Raw genomic sequence first — 24,661 nt, 5'->3', positions numbered from 1 at the left:
CTCAAGTTTGCAACTGACTGAGAGGTGTAGGATTTTCTCTTAGAAAGAAGTAGAATAGGGGGCCAGGCGTGGTGGCTCATGCCTGTAATCCCAGCACTTTGGGAGGCCGAGGCAGGTGGATCACCTGAGGTCAGGAGTTCGAGACCAGCCTGGCCAACGTGGTGAAACCCCATCTCTACTAAAAATACAAAAATTAGCAGGGCGTGGTGGTGTGCCGCTATAATCCCAGCTACTTGGGAGGCTGAGGCAGGAGAATCGCTTGAACCTGGAAGGCAGAGGTTGCAGTGAGCCGTTATCTCACCACTGCACTCCAGCCTGGGTGACAGAGCAAGACTCCGTCTCAGAAAAAAAAGGTGGTGGGGGAGAAGAAGAATAAGCAAAGCAGAAGTCTCCCTTTGGTTAATGCCTGGGCATCTCAGAGACTAGACTATGCACTGACTGCCTCTGTAAGACCGCAGCTTCTGAAGAACTTGCACATCTCTGGTATGATTATCTATTCACATTTACGTGGGCTCTAGTTTATTTGCTAAGTTTCTATGACCTATTGTGGGGGCTTAGTTCTAAGTCCCTTATCTATTATTAATGCTGAGGCCCAGAAGACAGGGAAATATCATTTAACCCTACTGTGGGCTACTGGATAAGATCATTTGTATTTTCTTTTTTAATTTTTAAAAACTTTTTATTAATTTTTTTTTTTTTAGAGACAAGGTCTCATACTGTCACCCAGGGTGGAGTGCAGTGGCATGATCACAGCTCCCTGCAGCCTCAAGCCCCTGGGTTCACACGATCCTCCTGCCTCAGCCTCCCAAGTAGCTGAGACTACAGGTCGAAGCACTGTGCCTAGCTCTCACTGGTAGTTTTGATCCTCTCAAGGAAGGCTCTGTGGCTATTTCCCATGTCTTTTGATGCTTAGTGTTTCATTAACACTGATAACACTATTTCAATTTTAAAAAGAAAGCAAGAAATGTAGAAGGAAAAAAAGGTCTTTACTATTTCCCTAAAGCCTCTTTTTTTTTTTTTTTTTTTGAGGTGGAGTCTCACTCTGTTGCTCAGGATGGAGTGCAGTGGCACGACCTTGGCTCACTACAACCTCTGCCTCCCGGGTTCAAGCGATTCTCCTGCCTCAGCCTCCCAAGTACTGGGTTTACAGGCGCCTGCCACCTTGCCCGGCTAATTTTTGTATTTTTAGTAGAGGTGGGGTTTCATCATGTTGGCCAGGCTGGTCCTGAACTCCTGACCTCAGGTGATCCGCCCACCTTGGCCTCCCAAAGTGCTGGGATTACAGACGTGAGCCACCGTGCCTGGCCTCCTAAAACCTCTTGCATTCCCATATTCTTGCCCATAATTCTATGCTGCATAAAGCTGAAAAAAAATTTATTTTTTTAGAGGCAGAGGTCTCACTATGTTGCCTAAGCTGCAATGCAGTGACTATTCACAGGTGTGATTCTAGTGCACTATAGCCTTGAGTTTCTGGTCTCAAGCAATCCTCCCGTCCTGAGTAGCTGGGACTACAGATGCCACCATGCCTGGCTACCACCCAATGCTTTAACTTTTAGCAAAGACTGGAAGACTCAGAAAGGAAACTAGCCTTCTGACAGGCCTTCTGAGCTGACTGACGTGCTTTAGGTCACTTTAGGTCACTAGAATAGGCAGGCAGTCTCACAGGCTTACCTTCAAGGGCTTCCCCTGACACTTACCTTCCCTGGCTTTTCTTTCAAAATCTTCAACTTTTAAAATACCCCCCTTTTCATAATCTGAAATAAAACAGAAGATTATCTGATATCAAAACACCTTCAAGGAAGCATAAGGACATTCATTCATTATATACACATGTACATAATGTAATCTATGCAGCCTATTTTACTTATTTACAATCTATTCCATGTTATGTATGTTTAACCACAATGAAAAAAACAGACCCATAAAACACAATAGGCCGGGTGTGGTGGCTCACGCCTGTAATCCCAGCACTTTGGGAGGCCGAGGAAGGTGGATAACGAGGTCAGGAGTTCAAGACCAGCCTGACCAACATGGTGAAACCTCGTCTCTACTAAAAAAAAAAATTAGCCGAGTGTGGTGGCAGACACGTGTAATCCCAGCTACTCAGGAGACCAAGGCAGGAGAATTGGTTGAACCCGGGAGGCAGAGGTTGCAGTGAGCCGAGATCACGCCATTGTACTCCAGCCTGGGTAACAGAGTGAGATTCCGTCTCAAAAAACAAACAAACAAACAAACAAACAAACAAAAAACAACAATAACAAAACCCCCACAATAATAGGAAATTAATTCATATCTCTCAGGCCATGACAGATCAGGTACATATACTTTCACAGTTAGGCAAAAACATTACTTTTGTGATAAGAAGAAAAGTTATAAAGAGACAGGAAGAAACTTTTTGGGGTGAATATGTTTATTATCTTCAATGTGGTGATGGATTCATGGGTGTATACATGACAAAACTTAACAAATTGTATACTTTAAATGTGCACTTACTGTATGACAATTATACCTCGATAAACATGTTAAAAAAAAAAAGACCTCATATAGTTGTTTTGATCATCTCTCACCTCCAAAAGACTCTAAGTCATTTCCACCCTTTTGTTCGAGTGACTAGAAAAGAGGTGGGTAATCACCCCAACAAAGCACCTCAAGTGCTCTTTCTCCTTGACCTTCCCCACCACAGCCCTATCCACCTTCCTCTCTGGACTGATACCTGGGGTGAACTCACCAATCATGTCTGTGTCAACAGCTCTGTCATAATAGTAAGAGAAAGCATAGAAGGAGCCTCTCTGGACCTCCTCTGGCTGGTGAAGTTTTCCTCGTACCACCCTCAGCACTTCGGCATAGCAGGGCTCAAAGCCCACCTCCCCTGCCAGGCAAAGGTGCACAGGGGTAAGGTGAGAATGATGCTGGGGGAAGGGGACACTCTCTGAGGCAAGCTGCTGGAGACAATGAGGGAACAGCAGGAAGGTCAAGGAAAGCAGGAGAGGGCTGAGGCTTAGGACAAGAGGCTTCAAAACAAAGATGAGCAAACGTCTGCAGCCTCACCAGTCTGTTTCTCCGTGGCCGCTTCCCTGCCTAATCTGTATTCACCAGATCATGGCCAACCTCGTGCTACTGCCTAGCATTACATTCCAAAGCATTTGTAAGCAAGTAGCTAAAGGGCTCACCTGCTTCCTTCACTGGGAATTCAAGTTCATTCCTTGATATTCAGGTATATACCTTTTATAAGAAGATGAATCATTCTTGTCTCGGTTTTAAGTTTTACTATAATTTAAATAGCTAACCATTAACTAAACAGGGTTTCACACTGCTGCATTAGACCTAGGCTTAGAATACGCTTCTTAATTAATTTGTAAGAGGTAGGATCTCCCTGTTGCCCAGGCTGGAGTGCAGTGGCATTGCGCACTACAGCCTTGAACTCATGGGCTCAAGTGATCCTCTTGCCTGAATGTTTGGAGTAGCCAGGACAATAGATGTGCACCATAGCACTTGGCTAAGCGCAGGTATCTAATGGATCCATGACACTTGGCTGATGCAGAAAGACAGCTGCTTTGTTCACTGTCACTTCACATTAGTCCTTGGAGGCATGCCAAGATCTTTGGAATAAGTCCCTGCAATAAGATAAGCTTCTCTTGAGTTCTAGAAAAAGTTTCCCATGGGACTTTTCCAGAGCTTCCATTGTAAATGTAACTTTAACCAGTGAAAAAACATCACTTGCCTTCTTGGTTGCCACCATACTGGTATTTCACACCCCCAAAGATCCACTCTGCTTCCAACCATCTCGGCAGACAGGCACTCCGGAAAGTGTGTCCATCAGTCCCTGAAAGAATCCAGGGCACAAGGTAAGAGGTAAGTAAGTGAGAGAGAGGGAGGAAGGCAAGCAAGAAGCCAGTGAGGTGGAAAAGAATCACCATGGGGGCTGGGCCTTAAAATCCTATGAAATTAATTCCATGACAACATCCTGTGACAGGAATCCTTAACTCAGGGTTCACAGGCTTTGTGGGGTTGGTGAACCCCCTGAAACCAGAAGCAAATTTTCATGCACATGTGCTTTTGTCAGAGGGGTCCATGGCTTTCAACACATCTCAAAGAGATCCAAAACCTTCAATACAGTAACTTTCCACCTTTATAAAAACAGGAAAGAAATGCTATGCTACCTTCCTCACTGGTTGCTGAGAGGCTTAAATGAAATATACTTGAAGATGTTTTGTATACTCTGAAATGCAAAATAGATGTCATCCCAATAACAGATTACTGTACAAAGTGCCTTAAATGCAAAATAGATGTCATCCCAATAACAGATTACTGTACAAAGTGCCTTAAATGCAAATTCTCATTTAATGTGAGGAAAGAGGCACAGAGAGTTTACTTGCCTCAAATCACAACACTGGGACTGAACCCAGTTCTGCCTGACCTCAACTGTGAAGAGATCAATGGAGTTACTCTGTTGTTCCACCTGCATGTAGAACAGACCTTGCTTCCTGTGCCTCCAATGGAAAGCTCAGGGCTTGAGCAAGCTCCTGCCAAATGTATTCTTAAAACCTGGGATTTCTGCAGACACTTCAGCTGCCTAGACATAGGCTGTTACCCCTGAACAAGTAGACCTCCTTCTAAAAATGGCTAATAATATACATCAAAACTTCTGAACTTATAAAATAGAAAAGGAGTTTGCCATTATTAGGTCCATTATACAACATTTGCCTCCCAATTCAACATAATCTTTTCCTCCATAGAATGGCTATCAAGGAAGGGAAGAAGCAAGCGGAGTATCTGTGTCACCCTCACCATCCCCCCCAGCACAGGTGCCCAGACAAACCTTCTGTCTCCAGGGCTCCCAGGGTTGCTAGTCTTGCAGCTTTCAATCCAAATCCCAAGTAACTGTAAAATACAGGATTGACCAATTTCATGCTGGTCCTGAAGTTCTCTAGCCTAAAGCTACCTCTTTCAAAAGTAACATGGTTCCTGTTCCCCTCTGGAAAGATGAAAACCTTGTTCTGTCTCTGTGACATATTCATCTCCTGTGGTCAACAAGGGGTAATTTCTGCACAGTTTGGATCAAGGCTATGCAGTAAGAATTCCCCACAGTTATCATTCAAAGGCCAGAGACAGTGACAACTCCTAGCGTCCCGCACTAGGAACCATTCTCAGAAAAGCTCTCTTTAGCTTAGCTCCTAGCCCCAACTGGGATCAAATTCCAGGCTGGATTCTGAACCTCTGAAGGCCAGCTCAAAGGAGTTAGCAAGGAGCTTTGCCTGAGCCTTCTTTAAGTGTCCTCTCCCTACAGAAAACTTTTGATTCTTTTTTTTTTTTTTGAGACTGAGTCTTGCTCTGTCGCTCTGGCTGAAGTGCAGTGGCGTGATCTTGGCTCACCGCAATGTCCGCCTCCAGGGTTCAAATGATTCTCCTGCCTCAGCCTCCTGAATAGCTGGGATTACAGGTGTGCGCTGTCATATCCAGCTAATTTTTGTATTTTAGTAGAGACGGGGTTTCACCATGTTTGCCAGTCTGGTCTCAAACTCCTGACCTCAAGTGACCCACCCACCTCGGCCTCCCAAAGTGCCGGGATTACAGGCATGAAGCCACTGCACCCAGCCGAAAACTTTTGACTCTTAAGTCATATATTAATGCTTTTGAGGCCAAGAATGGAGAAGCCTCTTAGGTTCCTCAGCCTTTGTAAGTGGCCTGGGTTTCAGTTGATAGGCCTTAGGGAATTGGCACAGACTTTGTTTTTGCTAATCAGATACAATAACAGATTTGAGAACGCTTTGAAAAGTTAGGAGAATCATACAACATGAAATATTATTCTTCCCTGTCCCCGTCCTCACCTATGTGTATAGAGCTTATAAGTGCTGTTAAACATCTCAAAGGAAGTGAGGTAGCCCCTAGGAGTTTGTTCCAGAGTTTTCTGTAAATCAGAAAAAGCAAAAAGACTATTCAGGATCTGTAATTACCTGAAGATGTTCACACCACCACCCGTCCCTCCCAGCAAAAAATCAGAGATGAAGACAGATTAAGCGGCTAATCTCACTAGGCTTGAGGAAATGAAGGGATTCTGACAGTGAGATGGCAAGGGAACATTCACCCAGTTATTAATTGACTTGACTCTGCCTAAGCATGGTAGAGCTGCTGGCCGAAAATGGGGCACCTCTTTCTTGGCACCATGATATGCCTGCCAAGTGCACTTCTAATCAGATCTTCATTAAATAACTCACCTCAAACTGAGGCAGAAACGTGATTTGGGTGGAGGCTCCCCCTAGGTCCAAGGTCCCCACAGTCTCCTGTCTGTGGCCATGCAGCTGACCTGTCAAATGAGAGCCAGCTCTAAATATCCTCCACATCCTGGGCAGCCCAACACTTGTCTTTCTTGCTCTTATCATACACTGAAGGTATTCCATACATACTCCACTGCTCCCCAGCCCCAAGGCTGCAGGTGAATGTCAACTCAGAAGGACTCTCGTTGCACCAGAGGCCTTCAAGGCAGGTTTTTTTTTTTGTTTGTTTTGTTTTTTTTGAAGGCCTTTTTGGAGACAGAGTCTTGCTCTATCATCCAGCCTGGAGCGCAGTGGCGCAATCTCGGCTCTCAGCTCACTGCAACCTCTGCCTCTTGCGTTCAAGTGATTCTCCAGCCTCCCGAGTAGCTGGGACCACAGGTACACACCACCATGCCCAGCTAATTTTTGTATTTTTGGTAGAGATGGGGTTTCGCCATGTTGGCCATGCTGGTCTTGAACTCCTGGCCTCAAGTGATCTGCCTGACTCAGCCTCCCAAAGCACTGGAATTAACAGGCATGAACCGCCACACCCAGCCTCCTTTCCTTTTTTAAAGAAGAAGAAACAATACAGAATGAAACAAAGGGCTTTTTACTCTTCTGACTATGCATGTAAAAGCTAGTTAAGCTCTAAAGATAAACTTGAAGATGTATTACCTGTCAGAAAATTCACAGTAACCCAAGCTAATATGCCTAAAAAGAAAGAAAGACAAGGATTAGATCCCAGAGCATTTTTTTTTCTCTTTCCTGGCCCCATCCTTGTTTTTTTTCCTCTCTAAAGTTCATGTCTAGAGCACATGTTCCTTTCTCCCTGTCTTCTATTTCCTGCTATCCCATTCCTTCTGTTTATTCCTTTCTCTTCAGGACCCGTCCCTGGCCCCAGTTCCTTTAGTTAGACTTTCACTGATCCTGCCCCTCTCCCCCTGGAACACATTATCAACACCTCTCCCACCTTCGTCGGATCCATCCATGATGCTAACACTGTCCTCTGGTACCAGGAAAGGTGACTTCCTGAAGATCTCCTTTACCTAGAGAAAAAGGAAAAAAAAAAAATTCCCTAAGGCAATAAAATAGATTTCCATATTTTGACAGTGTCCTGTAAGACTTAGAAAACTACTCCATTTTTACTAGATAAAATTTTGGCAAAACTCATTCCTTTGCCCTAAGAAACTAGAGAAGAAACTAGGCAAGCCATTACCAGTTTCTTGCAAAAACACAAACACAGAGATTCCTTTGACTTTAAGTAAAGCTAAATCAAACCATCTATATGTATAGGTGAACTGGACCTACAGAAAGGCATATATTTAACCCTGCCAGCTCAGATCAGGATCCTGTAACTTTTTAAACCTGATAAACTCTACCTGGTCATACACTGGAAACTAGAAGGAGCCTTCCCACTCCATTCCTTAGATGAGCTGACACGAACCCGCTGTGGTGAAGTTCACACCTAAGGGCTGAGGTACTCTGCTACCAGTTCCTGTCAGATTCTGGCACATGGCTAGGGCCTCTAGAGTATGGGGAGACTCCAGATCTAGACTTAAGGAATCCTGTTTCAGGAGATGGGAATGAAGATCTTGCAAAAACATCTTGCCTCTCCATAATACAGACCATTGATATGGGTGTTATGTCTTATGTTTATATAATTATCAAGGGAAAGAAAAAGGAATTCTCCAAATAGGATAGGAAGAACTCTAGTCTGTTTGCTGTTCTCATTTCTGATGGGATGAAACATACCACATGATGACCTCTGGATCCTGTTTCAACCAGGAAAAACCAGTTAAGTTATATATAAACAAACTTTTAAAGAAAAGACAGATAAGTGAACAGGATGAAGCACAGCAAGAGAGCTTCTGCTCTTGCCTTCTCCGCTTTTCTCCCCCATCCTACAGTTTGTTCTCAAAACAGCAGCCAGAACGGTGCTTTAAAAATGGATGTCAAATCATGTCTTTCCTTGGCTCAAAACCTTCCAGTGGCAGCCAGGTGTGGTGGCTCATACCTCTCATCCCAGCACTTTCGGAGGCTGAGGCAGGTGGGTCACCTGAGGTCAGGAGTTCGATACCAGCCTGGCCAACATGGTGAAACCCCATCTCTACTAAAAATACAAAAAAATTAGCATGGTGGTGGGCACCTGTAATCCCAGCTACCTGGGAGGCTGAGGTAGGAGAATCGCTTGAACCCAGGAGGCAGAGGTTGCAGTGGGCCGAGATCACGCCATTGCACTCTAGCCTGGGCAACAAGAGCGAGACTCTGTCTCAAATAAAATAAAACAAAACACCAAAAAACAAAAAACCTTCCAGTGGCTTCCTTCTTATAGAAAAAGCCAAAGTGCGGGCAGATCACCTGAAGTCAGGAGTTTGAGACCAGCCTGACCAACATGGTGAAAACCCATCTATACTAAAAATAGAATATTAGCCGGGCATGGTGGCACATGCCTGTAATCCTAGCTACTTGGGAGGCTGAGGCAGAAGAATCACTTGAACCCGGGAGGTGGAGTTTGCAGTGAGCGGAGATAGCGCCATTGCACTCCAGCCTGGGCAACAAGAGCAAAACTCAGTCTCAAAAAAAAAAAAAAAAAAAAAGAAAAGAAAAATCCAAAGTGATTACACTGGCCTTTGAGATCCTACATGATAAACACCACTTAACCCCGCCTCTCTGAGGTTACCACCTCTTTACCTCTCATATCACTCTTTCCTCTCCAGCTATGCTGACCTCCTGGATGCTGTTCCTAACATACCAAGCACATACCTGCCTCTGGCCTTTGCACCTGGTGTTTCTTTAGCCTGGAATATTCTTCCCACAAATGTCTTGTGTAACTTGCTTCTTCATCCCCTTCAGATCTCTGATCAATTGAATTTTATCAAAGACATCTTCCCTGACTGCCCTATTTAAAATAGCATTTCCCCCACACTATCACCAGATTCCCTACCTGCCTTTCCCTGCTTTTTTTTTTTCCCTCCATAGCACCTACAGCACCTAATATAACTTTCTTTTGACTTGTTCAGATGTTTATTTTCTGTCTTCCTGAAAGTAGAATGTAAGCTCCAGGAGTGCAAAGACCATTTTTGTATTTTTGGTTCCCTGCTGAATGTATTCCAGTAACTTCACCAGTACCCAGTACATAGTAAGCACCTTTTTTTTTTTTTTCTTCAGACAGAGTCTTGCTCTGTCACCCAGGCTGGAGTGCAGTGGCGCCATCTCAGCTCACTGCAGCCTCTGCCTCCCGGGTTCACACCATTCTCCTGCCTCAGCCTCCCGAGTAGTTGGGACTACAGGCACCTGCCACCACGCTCGGCTAATTTTGTCTATTTTTAGTAGAGACAGGGTTTCCCCGTGTTAGCCAGGATGGTCTCGAACTCCTGACCTCATGATCCACCCGCCTCAGCCTCCCAAAGTGCTGGGATTACAGGCGTAAGCCACTGCACCCGGCCCAGTAAGCACTCTCATGTTGAATAAATGAGGAATACATCAGGAATCAGGATTCAGGTTCTCACAGAGACATACAAGGCTGCTCATCCTTGGATAAGTGACTTAAGTCCTCTGTACCGACAGTCAAAGGAAAATGGATTTAGGGGATTAGTACACCTGTAATACAGAGTCCGTTTTTGCCATGATTTTTTTTTTTTTTTGAGACAGAGTTTCACTCTTGTCACCCAGGCTGGAGTGCAATGGCACGATCTTGGTTCATGCAACCTCTGCCTCCCAGGTTCAAGTAATTCTCCTGCCTCAGCTTCCCCAGTAGCTGGGATTACAGGTGCCTGCCACCATGCCCAGCTAATTTTTGTATTTTTATTAGAGACAGGGTTTCACCATGTTGGCCAGGCTGGTCTTGAACTCCTGACCTCAGGTGATCCGCCCGCCTCGGCCTCCCAAAGTGTTGGGATTACAGGCATGAGCCACCACACCTGGCCTACTATGATTTTTAGTTTCAATCTTTTTTTTTTTTTTTTTTGAGACAGAGTCTCGCTCTGTTGCCCAGGCTGGAGTGCAGCGGCGTGATCTCGGCTCACTGCAAGCTCTGCCTCCCAAGTTCAAGCAATTCTCCTGCCTTAGCCTCCTGAGTAGCTGACCAACAGGCATGAGCCACCATGCCCAGCTAATTTTTGTATTTTCAGTAGAGACGGGGTTTCACCATGTTGGCCAGGCTGGTCTCAAACTCCTGATCTCAGGTGATCTGCCCGCCTTGGCCTCCCATAGAGCTGGGATTTTGGGCGTGAGCTACCACACCGGGACTTAATTTTTTTAATAGAAATAGGGGTCTTGCTTTGTTGCCTGGACTGGTCTCAAATTCCTGGCCTCAAGTAATCCTCCTGCTTTGGCCTCCCAAAATGTTGAGATTACAGGCATGAGCCACTGCACCGAGCCTGATTTTTTGTTATAATGAGATTCTGCTTATATTCTTCACAACATGAAATTTAAATTTTATTAACTTACATGTTTATTGCATAACAAATATGTACAATAAAATTTAAAAATACTGAGTTTGGCCGAGCACGATGGCTTATGCCTGTAATCCCAGTACTTTGGGAGGCTGAGGTGGGCAGATCACCTTAGGTCAGGAGTTTGAGACCAGCCCGACCAACATGGCGAAACCCCACCTCTACTAAAAGATACAAAAATTAGCTGGGAGTGGTGGCACACGCCTGTAGTCCCAGCTACTCGGGAAGCTGAGGCAGGAGAATCGCTTGAATCTGGGAGGCAGAGGTTGTAGTGATCTGAGGTCGCACTGCTGCACTCCAGCCTGGGCGACAGAGCAAGTCTCCGTCTCTCAAAAAATAAATAAATAAATAAGAATAAAAATAAAAATACTGAATTTAACAAAACTCTCTATACTTAAATTTTTGATCTGAATAAGAAGGGAGTTGAAATATATGACTTGGGGCCGGGTGCAGTGGCTCACGTCTGTAATCCCAGCACTTTGGGAGGCCGGGGCGGGTGGAGTTTGAGGCCAGGAGTTTGAGACCAGCCTGGCCAACATGGTGAAACCCTGTCTCCACAAAAAATACAAAAATTAGCCAGGCGTGGTGGTGCATGCCTGTAATCCCAGCTACTCTGGAGGCTGAGGCAGAAGAATTGCTTGAACCTGGGAGGCGGAGGTTGCAGTGAGCCAACATTGTGCCACTGCACTCCAGCCTGGGCAACAGAAAAAAAAAAAAAAAAAAAAAATATATATATATATATATATATGACTTCACCAGGCGTGGTGGCTCATGCCTGTTCCTATAATCCTAGCACTTTGGGAGGCCAAGGAAGGTGGACTGCCTGAGCTCAGGAGTTTGAAACCAAGCCTGGGCAACATGGTGAAACTCTATGGCTACAAAAAAAATTATAAAAATTAGCCAGTTGTGGTGGCACGTAACTGTAATCTCAGTTAATTGGGAGGCTAAGGCAGGAGAATTGCTTGAACCTGGGAGGCAGAGGTTGCAGTGAGCCAAGATCGTGCCACTGCACTCAAGCTTGGAAGACAGAGTGAGACTCTGTTTCCAAAAAAAAAAAAAAAAAATCAAACCTTAAAGTTCCATTATTCTTCTCAAAAACTTTATGCTGAAAGGAAAAAAGCCAGATATATAAAAATAAAAATAAAAACTGTATAATTCCATTTATATGAAAAGAATAAGCAAAACTTATTTATAGTTACAGAAAGCAAATTAGTGATTGGTTGGTTTCAGGGGTGAGGGAAACTCACGAGCATGAGGAAATTTCTATTTCTTGTCAAAACTCATTTAACTGTACGCCTAAAATAGATATATTTTTTTTTTTTTGAGATGGGAGTCTCATTCTGTTGCACAGGCTGGAGTGCAGTGGTGTGATCTCAGCTTACTGGAACCTCTGCTTCCTGGGTTGAAGCGATTCTCCTGCCTCAGCCTCCTGAGTAGCTGGGACTACAGGCGTGCGCCACAATGCCCAGCTAATTTTTGTATTTTTAGTAGAGATGAGGTTTCACCATGTTAGCCAGGCTGGTCTCAAACTCCTGACCTCAGGCAATCCACCCGCCTTAGCCTCCCAAAGTGCTGGGATTACAGGTGTGAGCCACCGTGCCCAGCCTAAAATAGATACATTTTATTGTACGTAAGTTTATCTTAATAAAGTTGATTAGAAACAATTTCTGATTCTGCTTTAAAAATCTAAAAGAATGAAGAATATCAGCCGGGTGCCGCAGTTCATGCCTGTAATTCCAGCACTTTGGGAGGCCGAGGAGGGCGGATCACGAGGTCAGGAGATCGAGACCATCCTGGCTAAGGCAGTGAAACCCCGTCTCTACTAAAAATACAAAAAATTAGTCAGGCGTGGTGGCAGGTGCCTGTAGTCCCAGCTACTCAGGAGGCTGAGGCATAATGGCATGAACCTGGGAGGTGGAGCTTGCAGTGAGCCAAGATGGCGCCACTGCACTCCAGCCTGGGTGACAGAGTGAGACTCCATCTCAAAAAATAAAAATAAAAATAAAAAGAATGAGGAATATCCTAGATAGAAAGTACTTTAAATTTTTTAGGAAAAGCTCTATACATTTAAGAGTGATAGTTGAAAATGTAAACAACTAGCTATAACAAGTGGTCAGAGTCATCACAGTGCTTTGGCAGCGGTGGAATACTGAAGGTAGTGGTCACATTCCAAAAGGCTAAAAACTCATAAAGTATTCATATAGGGAAAAGGGCAGAATGATCCAAGATGCAGTTTTAAAACTTACCTCAAAGAGCAGAGCCTGGGCTTTGTGTTCTGGCAGTAAGCGTAGTCCCGCTGTTGCCTTTAGGACCACTGGGGTCTTTTTCCAGTGACTTTGGGGGATTGAGTCTTTGGCCACCTCTAAGAGCCCTTGAACGGTCTCAGCACCCTTCAAAAGAGACAACCCATTCATCCGATGAACGATCCATCTAGTGGCTGGCATTGGTCTATTCTGTCAACATACTTTGTGGGAGCAAGAAGAGGGAGGTGGCATAGGGCTCCAACCTCTCTCTGCTCTGTAGCAGGAGAAACCTAGAGAAGTGGGCCGCTTTGAAGAAGGAGAATCCAGGCCAGGCACGGTGGTGTCTCACACCTGTCATCCCAGCACTTTGGGAGGCCAAGGTGGGCGGATCACTTGAGGTCAGGAGTTTGAGATCAGCCTGACCAACATGGTGAAACCCCATCTCCACTAAAAAATACAAAAATAAGCCAGGCATGGTGGCACACACCTATAGTCTCAGCTACTCGGGAGGCTGAGGCAAGAGCATTGCTTGAACCTGGAAGGCAGAGGTTGCAGTGAGTCAAGCTTATGCCACTGCCCTACAGCCTGCACAACAGAGTGAGACTCCACCTCAAAAAAAAAAAAAAAAGAGAATCCATTTCATTTTGACAGTCCTAATAAAAAATTATTCTTTCCTTTTTTTTTTTTTTGAGACAGTCTTCCTCTGTCACCCAGGCTGGAGTGCAGTGGTGTGTTCTTGGCTCACTGCAACCTCCACCTCCCAGGTTCAAGCGATGCTTGTGCCTCAGCCACCCAAATAGCTGGGATTACAGGCATATGCCACCACACCCAGATAATTTTTGTATTTTTAGTAGAGACGGGGTGTCACCATCTTGGCCAGGCTGGTCTCGAATACCTGACCTCAAGTGATCCACTGACCTCACCCTCCCAAAGTGCTGGGATTACAAGCATGAGCCACTGTGCCTGGCCAAATTATTCTTTTATATTATGATCATTTTAGTTGATTATTTATTTTTCTTTTCTTTTTTTTTTTTTTAGACGGAGTTTCGCTCTTGTTGCCCAGGCTGGAGTGCAATGGCACAATCTCGGCTGACTGCAACCTCTGCCTCCCGGGTTCAAGCGATTCTCCTGCCTCAGCCTCCTGAGTAGCTGGGATTACAGGCATGCGCCACCACACCTGGCTGATTATTTCATGTGTCTTATATATAAATCAGCTTTAGGATGGTATAGTGAAGAAAACACAGGAGTTAGAGTCAGAAGACTTGCTTGCTAGCCCTGTGGCCTAACTTAGGTTACTTGGCCTTGTTGGGACTTGCTTTCCTCAAGTGTGGGATGGGAGATATGCCGCCTACCACCACTAAACTGTTGTGTGCATGAGGCAGAGTGCGTGTGGTTGCCACATAAGCTGTGGCAGTAATAATGCGATACTTTTGATGATCTCCTAAAGAACATGTCAGGCTCATTTTTGTATCATCATATGGCACACAGTAGATGCTCAATTTGTAATAAATGAAAACCATTATTTTAAATCCACTATTTCCCTGAATGAACTTTTATTCTGATATCTGACTGCCCTTTGATCATTATTGTTAGCAACCACAACATGATCACCTTTTCTAAATGCCAAGTAAGTTTCTTTTTTTTTTTTTTGAGACGGAGTCTCGCTCTGTCACCCAGGCTGGAGTGCAGTGGCGCGATCTCGGCTCACTGCAAGCTCCGCCTCCCGGGTTCACGCCATTCTCCTGCCTCAGCCTCTCTGAGTAGCTGGGACTATAGGCACCCGCCACCACGCCCGGCTAATTTTTTGTATTTTTAGTAGAGACGGGGTTTCACCATGGTCTCGATCTCCTGACCTCGTGATCCGCCTGCCTCGGCCTCCCAAAGTGCTGGGATTACAAGCATGAGCCGCCACGCCCGGCCAATGCCAAGTAAGTTTCTAATAATATAGTTGCTTTCAACAGCTCCTAATTTTTATTTATTTATTTATTTATTTTTAATTAATTAATTAATTTATCTACTATTCAAATATACCCCTGACCCTGGTATTTTTTTTTTAATACTTTAAGTTCTAGGGTACATGTGCACAACGTGCAGGTTTGTTACATATGTATACATGTGCCATGTTGGTGGGCTGCACCCATTAACTCGTCATTTACATTAGGTATATCTCCTAATGCTATCCCTCCCCGCTCTTTCCACCCCACTACAGGCCCCGGTGTGTGATGTTCCCCACCCGGTGTCCTCATTGTTCAATTCCCACCTATGAGTGAGAACGTGCAGTATTTGGTTTTCTGTCCTTGCGACAGTTTGCTCAGAATGATGGTTGCCAGCTTCATCCATGTCCCTGCAAAGGACATGAACTCATCCTTTTTTATGGCTGCATAGTATTCCATGGTGTATATGTGTCACATTTTCTTAATCCAGTCTATCATTGATGGACATGTGGGTTGGTTCCAAGTCTTTGATATTGTGAATAATGCCACAATAAACATACGTGTGCATGTGTCTTTATAGCAGCATGATTTATAATCATTTGGGTATATACCCAGTAATGGGATGGCTGGGTCGAATAGTATTTCTAGTCCTAGATCCTTGAGGAATCACCACGCTGTCTTCCACAGTGGCTGAACTAGTTTACAGTCCCACCAACAGTGTAAGAGTGTTCCTATTTCTCCACATCCTCTCCAGCACCTGTTGTTTCCTGACTTTTTAATGATCGCCATTCTAACTGGCGTGAGATGGTATCTCATTGTGGTTTTGATTTGCATTTCTCTGATGGCCAGTGATGATGAGCATTTTTTCATGTGTCTGTTGGCTGCATAAATGTCTTCTTTTGAGAAGTGTCTGTTCATATCCTTTGCCCACTTTTTGATGGGGTTGTTTGATTTTTTCTTGTAAATTTGTTTAAGTTCTTTGTATATTCTGGATATTAGCCCTTTGTCAGATGGGTAGATTGTAAAAATTTTCTCCCATTCTGTAGGTTGCCTGTTTACTCTGACAGTAGTCTCTTTTGAACAGCTCCTAATTTTTCTAGTAGATTTGCTATCCATGTGCTACTGAACTAAGAAAATATATCCTCTCGGGGCCAGGCGCGGTGGCTCACACCTGTAATCCCAGCACTTTGAGAGGGTGAGGTGGGCGGATCACAAGGTCAGGAGTTCGAGACCAGCCTGGCCAACATAGTGAAACTCCGTCTCTACTAAAAATACAAAAATTAGCCAGGCATGGTGGCACATGCCTGTAGTCCCAGCTACTCAGGAGGCTAAGGCAGGAGAATCACTTGAACCCAGGAGGCGGAGGTTGTGGTAAGCCGAGATCAGGCCACTGCACTCCAGCCTGGGTAACAGAGTGATACTCCATCCAAAAAAAAAAAAGTATATATATCCATATATCCTCTCAGTTCTCCAAACTCAAATCTAACATCAAGCATTTGGGTAATGATTATTCTTGTGACAATGAGCAATAAATACCTTTACATTTGCTCCCCAAGTTTAACATTCTGCCTTATTCTATTTCAATGTGACCTCAGACACATAGGATGTAGTATGTTGTGGGTGCTCAAATGTGAAATATAGTCGCCACAAACTCTCTATTCATCTTCTACCACCAAAGATTTTTGTCATGATGGATTGTTGCCTAATTTCTCAAGTATAGGTATGGTTCCATCCTGTATCAAGGCACTCTGAAATGGAATTCACTGCTCACCATCCCTTCAACTGCCATGTTTATACATCATACCCTATAGAACTTCGTGTCTATCTTCTGCATTTACATGAACAAATACAATTGATGGCTTCCACTCAAAATTTTAAACAGTAAGTACATAGGGAGTAATCTCTTAAAAGCTAGTGTCATCCTTGCATTACCACAACCAATTTTCTAGCCTTCTTCCACCCAGCCCTCATGAGCGTGGGAAATATAATTAATTTTATCCAGGAGATTAGCTGAGGAGAGAAAGCTGATCTCACACATGACCTCAATCTCATTAGTGAATAGCATGAAATATTTAACAGCAGTGGTGTGGTCAAGTTATCAAGGCATTGAGAATCTAAACATCAAATCATAAGAAACTCACCTGCTTAGGTTGATCTACAAAAGCAGAAAGTCCTGGCTTCACAGAATCAAAAACTTCCCCTTCTAGAATTGGAAGCTGTCCTATTTTGTCCATGGAACAAAACAGAAGAGAGAGCTGGTTACCAAAAGTTAGGCTGCTTCAGATGCTGGGCTCTGTCTCTGTAAGCTTTCCTATGACTTCCCTGAAGTTGTCTCAAATGATCCTACTTGTGAGGAATGTCTTGTAGGAGTACTGGAAAGAGGGACTAGAGCAACCTCTGAGGGTCCATTTCTGCTACTATTTCTTTGGTGGACATCTAGCTCCTCCACCTTTCCCCAGGTTCCATGAGTGGCCTGAGGAAAAAACACTGACAATTCAGAAAAAGTTAATCTTCAGGGTTTCCTAGCCTCATGTCCAAGGATGGCAGTGAAATTCTCATGTGATCTTTCTCCCAAAACCACTCCCCATATTCTGAATGTTATGGATCCCTGGAGTATCCCATGTTTAAGGAGGAAGAACAAATTATAGCTATTCTTTTTGAACACATGGGTTTCAGACTACAGACAGCCCAGCTCTCTTCTAATTTCACACTGAATTAAACCATGTGTTCTGGCCAAGCATGGTGACTCACACCTATAATCCCAGTACTTTGGGAGGCTGAGGTGGGAGGATCACTTGAGCCCAGGAGTTTGAGGCCAGCCTGAGCAGGTCTCTATTAAAAAATTTAAAAATGAGCTGGGCATGGTGGCACACACCTGTAGTCACAGCAACTCAGGGGGCTGAGGTGGAAGGACTGCTTGAGCCCAGGAGGTCAAGGCTGCAGTGATGTGTCATCATGCCACTGCACTACAGACCAGGCAACAAAGCAAGACCTTGTCTCAGAAAAAAGTTAAAAAATAAAAACAAAACAAATAAATAAAAATAAATAAACCATATGTTCAATTGTAGTCCAAAGTTCTCTGAAGAAAGACATCCATTAGGTGTGCGATTCTGTAATTCACATAATAAACTCTCAGCATATTTGTTTCTGGGAGGAGATGCTAAAGTGTGAATTTACAGACTCTAGTAAGGGTCCCAGTTGCACCTACCTGGCATTTTCTGCACAAAGGTGTAAACATGAATTCGAGTTCCAGTGCTCCCTGCATCAAACATAATTCCATACAAGGTGCTGGCACTGACGTTGATGGGGCACATGGAAGACAGGAAGATACCCTCAAACCAAGTCTGCTGGTTCCTGTGGGAGACAGCGCTGCAAACACAGGATACCACCAGCATGAAAAAGACTGCGCCCCAAGAAGTGGCCATTCTTTTCCCAAGATGTGGCTGGGTGGAGGCTTTTGTTGCAGAAGCAATCCTGCTCACACACCTGCAGGCTTATAGGACAAAGACACACAAGTTAGACCAACTAGCTTTTTTAGTTACACCTGTAAAAGAAGAAACACTCCTGGGCCCAAGGTGTTCCTTCCCTATTCTAATAACCTGTACAACAAGCTAAACCAGGGTGATGTGGGCTCTTAGCACCTTTTCCAAAGGGTATCTAGTTCCAAAAGGAAATTGGAATTGAAGATATATTTTCCCACGCTTTGGTTTTTAAAAATACAAAGTAATTGTACATATTTATGGAATACATGTGATATTTTGATATATGCAGACAATGTGTAAAGATCAAATCAGAGAATCTAGGATATCTATTACAACATTTATCATTTTTTGTGTTGGAAACATTTCAAATCTTCTAGCTATTTTGAAATACACAATAAAATATTGTTAACTATAGTCACTGTACTGAACTATCAAACACTATAACTTATTCCTTCTATCTAATTGTAAGTTTATACCCATTAACCAAGTTCTCTTAATCTCTCCACACCCCACTACCCTTCCCAGCCCCTCTGGTAACTGTCATTCTACTCTACTTCCATGAGATCAACTTTTTTAGCTCCCATATGTGAGTGAGAACATGCAGTATGTATCTTTCTGGGCCTGGCATATTTCATAATGAACTTTGCTTTTTTTTTTTAATTTTTTTGAGACAGAGTCTCACTCTGTCGCCCAGGCCGGAGTGCAGTGGCGCAATCTCAGCTCACTGAAACCTCTTGCCTCCTGGGTTCATGCGATTCTCCTGCCTCAGCCTCCTGAGTAGCTGGGATTACAGGGGCACACCACCACACCCAGCTAATTTTTGTATTTTTAGTAGAGATGGGTTTCACCATGTTGGTCAGGCTGGTCTTGAACTCCTGACCTTGTGATCCACCCGCCTTGGCCTCCCAGAGTGCTGGGATTACAGGCGTAAGCCACCGCGCCCAGCCACTTTGCTTTTAATTATAGGGTGGGGGCCAGGAACAGTGGCTCCGGCCTATAATTCCAGCACTTTGGGAGGCTCAGGTTGAACTTCTATCCTGTAGTTAAGAATAGGAGCTATTGGTTAGGAGAGGAACAAACAAAATTGTTTGACCTTTTACAATCCCAAACAAAGGAAACTTCAACCCAGGAAATCAACCACTGATACAGGATAGCTGCCTGGCCAGGTTCACACTCTGGCTGATTCTTTTACAGCAAATGAGCCAGACATGTAGATCAAACTAAATAACTCAAAACAGAAACAACTCTTCAGAGTCTCTGAGCGTTAACAGATCCTTGCTTTGTCCAACTCTTGGTCCCTCTTCTCCCTCAGAAAGTGAATTAATGGCATTCTAGGCAGCAGCTTTCCTTCCTCTGTGTGACTGCAGTTTCTTCAGGGGTCACCCATATTTTGTATTAATATATCATTGTAGTTTTTGAAAAACCTCTCCAGCTTCTATTAAGTAAATATTTGTTTTTCTTCCAGAGATTTCAAAGGTGAAAAAAGGCATCCTAGGTATCTGTTTTCACGAAAAAACAAAAAACAAATAAAAAACCCTGCAGAGTCATACCAGTTGTTCAGTGTAAAACCAAACAATAGATTTTAGAGAAAGCAAAGGATGAACAAATAGAATGCCCCTTTCTGCTCTCAGTAACTACATTCTAACACCACTTGCAATCCCACTTTTAAGATTAGTTATTTTAAAATGGCATTAGGCATTATTTTTTTAACTTTATTTATTTATTTATTTATTTATTTATTTTGAGATGGAGTCTCACTCTGTTGCCCAGGCTGGAGTGCAATGGTGCAATCTTGGCTCACTGCAACCTCTGCCTCCTGGAATCACAAAAGTCTCTTGCCTCAGCCTACCTAGAAGCTAGGATTACAGGCACATACCACCACACCCGGCTAATTTTTTGTATTTTTAGTAGAGACGGGGTTTCACCATGTTGGCCAGGCTGGTTTCGAACTCCTGACCTCAGGTGATCCACTCGCCTCAGCCTCCCAAAGTCCTGGGATAACAGGTGCGAGCCACCGCACCGAACAATGTAAGCCATTTTAAAATAACTAATGCGCCAGGTGCAGTGGCTCACACCTGTAATCCCAGCACTTTGGGAGGCCGAGGCGGGTGGACCATGAGGTCAGGAGTTCGAAACCAGACTGGTCAACATGGTGACAGCCCATCTCTACTAAAAACACAAAAATTAGCCAGGCGCGGTGGCAGGCACCTGTAATCCCAACTACTTGGGAGGCTGAGTCAGGAGAATCGCTTGAACCTGGGAGGCAGAGGTTGCAATGAGCTAATATTGCACCAGCACTCCAGCCTGGGCAACAGAGCAAGACTCTGTCTCAAAAAAAAAAAAAAAAAAAAAAGTCTTACATTTATAGAATGACATCCTATTTTACAGAACCCCAGTCTGCACAGCTTGCTCATTCACTATGTTAAAATCTTTGCTCAAATATGTCAGCTTCTCAGTGAGACCTCCCTTGTCCACCTTATTTAAAATTATAACCCATCTGACCACATCATGTTTTCCTATCTTCCTTTTCTGTTTATTTTTCTCCACAGGACTTTTTACCATCTAATACATTATATAATTTACTTTTGTTTATTTTCATATTTCCTGTTTCCTGCCACCTTCACCCAGTATGTGAACTATACATAGGCAGGCAGAATTTTTTTTTTTTTTTTTAATACACAGTCTTGCTCTATCACCCAGGCTGGAGTGCAGTGATGCAATCTCACCTCACTGCAACCTCTGCCTCCTGGGTTCAAGCGATTCTCGTGCCTCAGCCTCCCAAGTAGCGGGGATTACAAGCATGTGCCACTGCGACTGGCTAATTTTGTATTTTTAATAGACAGGGTTTTGCCATGTTGGCCAGGCTGTTCTCAAACTTCTGGTCTCAAGTGATCCGCCCGCCTCAGCCTCCCAAAATGCTAGGATTACAGGCATGAGCCACCCTGGCTGACCCGAAAGCAGGAATTTTTATCTGTTTTGTTTTTTATTGTTCTTGGTGCTGGAATGGTGGTGTAAGCACACAGTAGATGTTGAATGAATACTCCAAAGGGATAAACAATAATACAGTAACTCAGGCACTAGATCTCATCCATTTAATAAAAGTATAACAGCTAGTCGGGCACAGTGGCTCACGCCTGTAAGTGTGCCACTGCACTCCAGCCTGAGTGACAGAGAGAGACTCTATCTCAAATAATAATAATAATAGCTGACTGCTTTCCAAAAGATTACCCAGCCCTTGAAAAAATCACAATTCCAAGCTTCAGTGAAGGTTTTCCCCACATTTGTTATATAAAGGTGACATTTATCCAAATGTGTCAAGTTTTATATGCTACTCAAAATAGTGCAGATAGGGGTACTTTTTGTAGACTAGGGAGGTATGTATACGTCAGTACATTTAAATCTACTCCTTTCAGAATTGGTCTCCTCATTTTCTCTTGCTCACTATCTCTTATTCACCCCCAACAAAGCCCTGTTTCCAATTCTTTTTGTTGAGACTCTGGTGCCAGCCAGTGTTTGTCACTATCTCCATCTCCTTCTATGGTCTTTTGTGTCTCTTTATACCTGGAGTAAACATGAATCCTCCCCACTCAGCTTTCCCAGAGCGCCACACTCTGGCTTCCCTTCTTCCATGTCCCCGGAAGCCTGAGAGACCACAATCCCAGAGGACCTGGGCCCCATTCATGTGCTCACCTGCTTGTGTCTGCCTGTTCCGAGTCCTCGCTTTCGCTGCAGGTTGCCTTTTGCTCTTTGCTCCTGTTTCAGCTCTTCTTAATCAAGCCTCATGAACCGCATTCACCTTTGTGCCAGTTTGCAACTAACAGTGTGGCATTTTGCTAACTCACTCCCTTCTCTATCCTTCCCTCCTCCCTTACTCTCTTTTTCTCTGAGTACACAATTCGTACATCTACTTTTATCAGAGTTAATTGCCAACTAGTAGGATTATCGCTCATGGGCGGAAGCTGCTCAGGAACTCATTTCTGTGTTTTTGTTAGCCAAACAGAAAAGTTAATAGCACTTCTCAATACCTTCCATCCCTGACACAGAATTTAGAAACGTAGATGGAATGTAACTTGGTCTCTTAAAAAAAAAAACAAACTTTAGAAACCTGGGCATTGAACTGTCTAGTTAATAAGCATGTACTGAGTATCTAATATATACCAGGCACTGTGCTAGATTCTTGATATACACAGAGGAATCAGATATAGGCTCAGATAAAGAAGAAATTTCAGCTTACTGGAGAAAACAGGGCTGGGCACAGTGGCTCATGTCTGTAATCTTAGCACTTTGGAAGGTCGAGGCAGGAGGATTACTTGAGGTCAGGATTTCAAGACCACCCTGGGCAACACAGTGAAGGTTTGTCTCTACAAAAATAAAAAAATTATCTGGGCATTGTGGCATGCACCTGTAGTCCCAGCTACTCAGAAGGCTAAGGTGGGAGGATCGCTTGAGCCTAAGAGGTCAAGGCTGCATGAACCATGATTATATCACTGCATTCCAGCCTGGGCTACAGAGCAAGAACCTGTCTCAAAAAACAAACAAACAAAACCCAGACAAGCAAACCAATGGCTGTAATGTACTGTGATAAGTTCTCTGACAGAAAGGCACACAAAGTGCTCTAGCAACAGATATAAGGGACAAGAAACCTGGCTTGGAAGGGGAAAGGTGAAGGTGGGATGGCACTGGGAGGCTTCTTGAGGGATGAGAGGTAGGAATTATGCTGGGAAAATGACACAAGGAGGATTCTGAGAATTTCAAGTATTAACAGCTCAGTACAGCTGGAATATAGAGGTGTACCAGAATAAAGATGGCCAGTGTGAGGGAAAATGGCTCTGGAAGCAGAGAATCAGATTTCAAAAGGAGTGGACTTGTTTTCCTTTCCCATAGTGACATTGATTGTTAGTTATGTCTTTCTGTTGACTCCCTAAGCAAATATCATTATTGATTGACTTGGATAAAATAATACAGTATCTCACAACAGTGGAAAATTGGATAGGTGATTAGAAAGGTCCACCAAAAGGTCTAAAAAGAGTGAAATGTTGGCCAGGCGCGGTGGCTCACGCCTGTAATCCCAGCACTTTGGGAGGCTGAGGTGGGCGGATCACAAGCTCAGGAGATCGAGACCATCCTGGCTAACACGGTGAAACCCCCGTCTCTACTAAAAAAATAGAAAAAATTAGCCGGGCATGGTGGCGGGCGCCTGTAGTCCCAGCTACTCTGGAGGCTGAGGCAGGAGAATGGTGTGAACCCGGAAGGCGGAGCTTGCAGTGAGCTGAGATCGCGCCACTGCACTCCAGCCTGGGTGACAGAGCGAGACTCCGTCTCAAAAAAAAAAAAAAGAGTGAAATGTAAAAGCTCCCACTGACAATTCATCTGAGCTCCACAGCAAAGCTAGCCTTAACAAGTTAAAAATTAAACATAAGGCAAGTTTAAAATGTAACTAGAATGAAATTTTTAAACAGTAAGCTGAACTATGGAACCAATATAGTTAAACCACCCAGTGCATAAGTAAGCCAAGCCAAGCAAAACCAAGGTAGGTCTAATAAGCTAAGTTCAGGACAGGCTGCAGCAAAGTGAGCAATGCCTCATTTGAGGATATAACTTAAGACCTATGTACCTAATACAAAGGGCCACAGCCCTGACACACCTTGCTATCTGAAGGATGTCTAAGGTGGGTGGTGCATGGTATCTTTTGTATTCCCAAAGACAGGTATTAATATTAGGCCTGGAACATGCTGGACACCAGTAATTGAATCCCAAATGGACTTGGTACAACTAAGCTAATGGAATATGCAGGCAAAAGCAACAGGGCAAGGAGTACCCCCTTTCCCAGTGTCCCACTGCGGCCTAGGTATCACATGTCCAACTCCCAATTCCCCTCCAAACTAGCCCATGGATAGGGCATGTGAAGCCTATTTATTCCTATATTAATTCATTCATTTGGCCATGTGTTACAGGCAGAAAGAATGAGGGTCGTGACCAACTCAGTATGCCACTGGAGGTTATATGAGCAAACAGAAAACTGTTCTCATGAAAGCAGGATGTTGGAAAACTGACAAACCGTGTCTGCCACCAGAAGGTATGCTGAGGGCAGTCACACCCCCAGCGCAGTGTTCCTTGTGATTATCTATAGGAACATCTGAAGCCTGTTGTACAAAGAAAGCAATTATGTGTACCTGTGATAAATCTAGCAGCTGAACAACTGTTACCTCTCCCTCCCTGCTCTTTCTACCTAATAAATACAAAGGGCTGTAGAAGCTCAGGGCTGCCTTTGCTCACTAGAAGCAAGGAGCCCCC

General features: G+C 44.1%; 1 protein-coding gene across 2 annotated transcripts in view; it reads right to left on the bottom strand.

Annotated features, from left to right (window-relative positions):
• ENTPD5 (ectonucleoside triphosphate diphosphohydrolase 5 (inactive)) overlaps positions 1–24,661 on the bottom strand; it is a 50,382-nt gene that overhangs the window by 4,034 nt on the left and 21,687 nt on the right. For both annotated transcript variants that reach the window (XM_003260739.4, XM_030803819.1), the window contains exons 4-14: positions 18,094–18,378; positions 17,027–17,106; positions 12,955–13,098; positions 7,225–7,300; positions 6,930–6,965; positions 6,216–6,304; positions 5,829–5,908; positions 4,820–4,881; positions 3,722–3,823; positions 2,729–2,869; positions 1,698–1,754 (exon numbers count right to left, since the gene is read on the bottom strand). In XM_003260739.4, coding sequence (XP_003260787.1) covers positions 1,698–1,754; positions 2,729–2,869; positions 3,722–3,823; positions 4,820–4,881; positions 5,829–5,908; positions 6,216–6,304; positions 6,930–6,965; positions 7,225–7,300; positions 12,955–13,098; positions 17,027–17,106; positions 18,094–18,310 — 1,084 coding nt within the window. In that variant the 5' untranslated portion in view covers positions 18,311–18,378. The remainder of the gene's footprint in view (positions 1–1,697; positions 1,755–2,728; positions 2,870–3,721; positions 3,824–4,819; positions 4,882–5,828; positions 5,909–6,215; positions 6,305–6,929; positions 6,966–7,224; positions 7,301–12,954; positions 13,099–17,026; positions 17,107–18,093; positions 18,379–24,661) is intronic.

The sequence above is a fragment of the Nomascus leucogenys genome, chromosome 22a (genome assembly GCF_006542625.1).
Source record: "Nomascus leucogenys isolate Asia chromosome 22a, Asia_NLE_v1, whole genome shotgun sequence".
Classification (NCBI taxonomy): Eukaryota; Metazoa; Chordata; class Mammalia; order Primates; family Hylobatidae; genus Nomascus; species Nomascus leucogenys.
The sequence above is the reverse complement of the archived record's forward strand: the minus strand, read 5'-3'. Positions and strand labels throughout refer to the sequence as shown.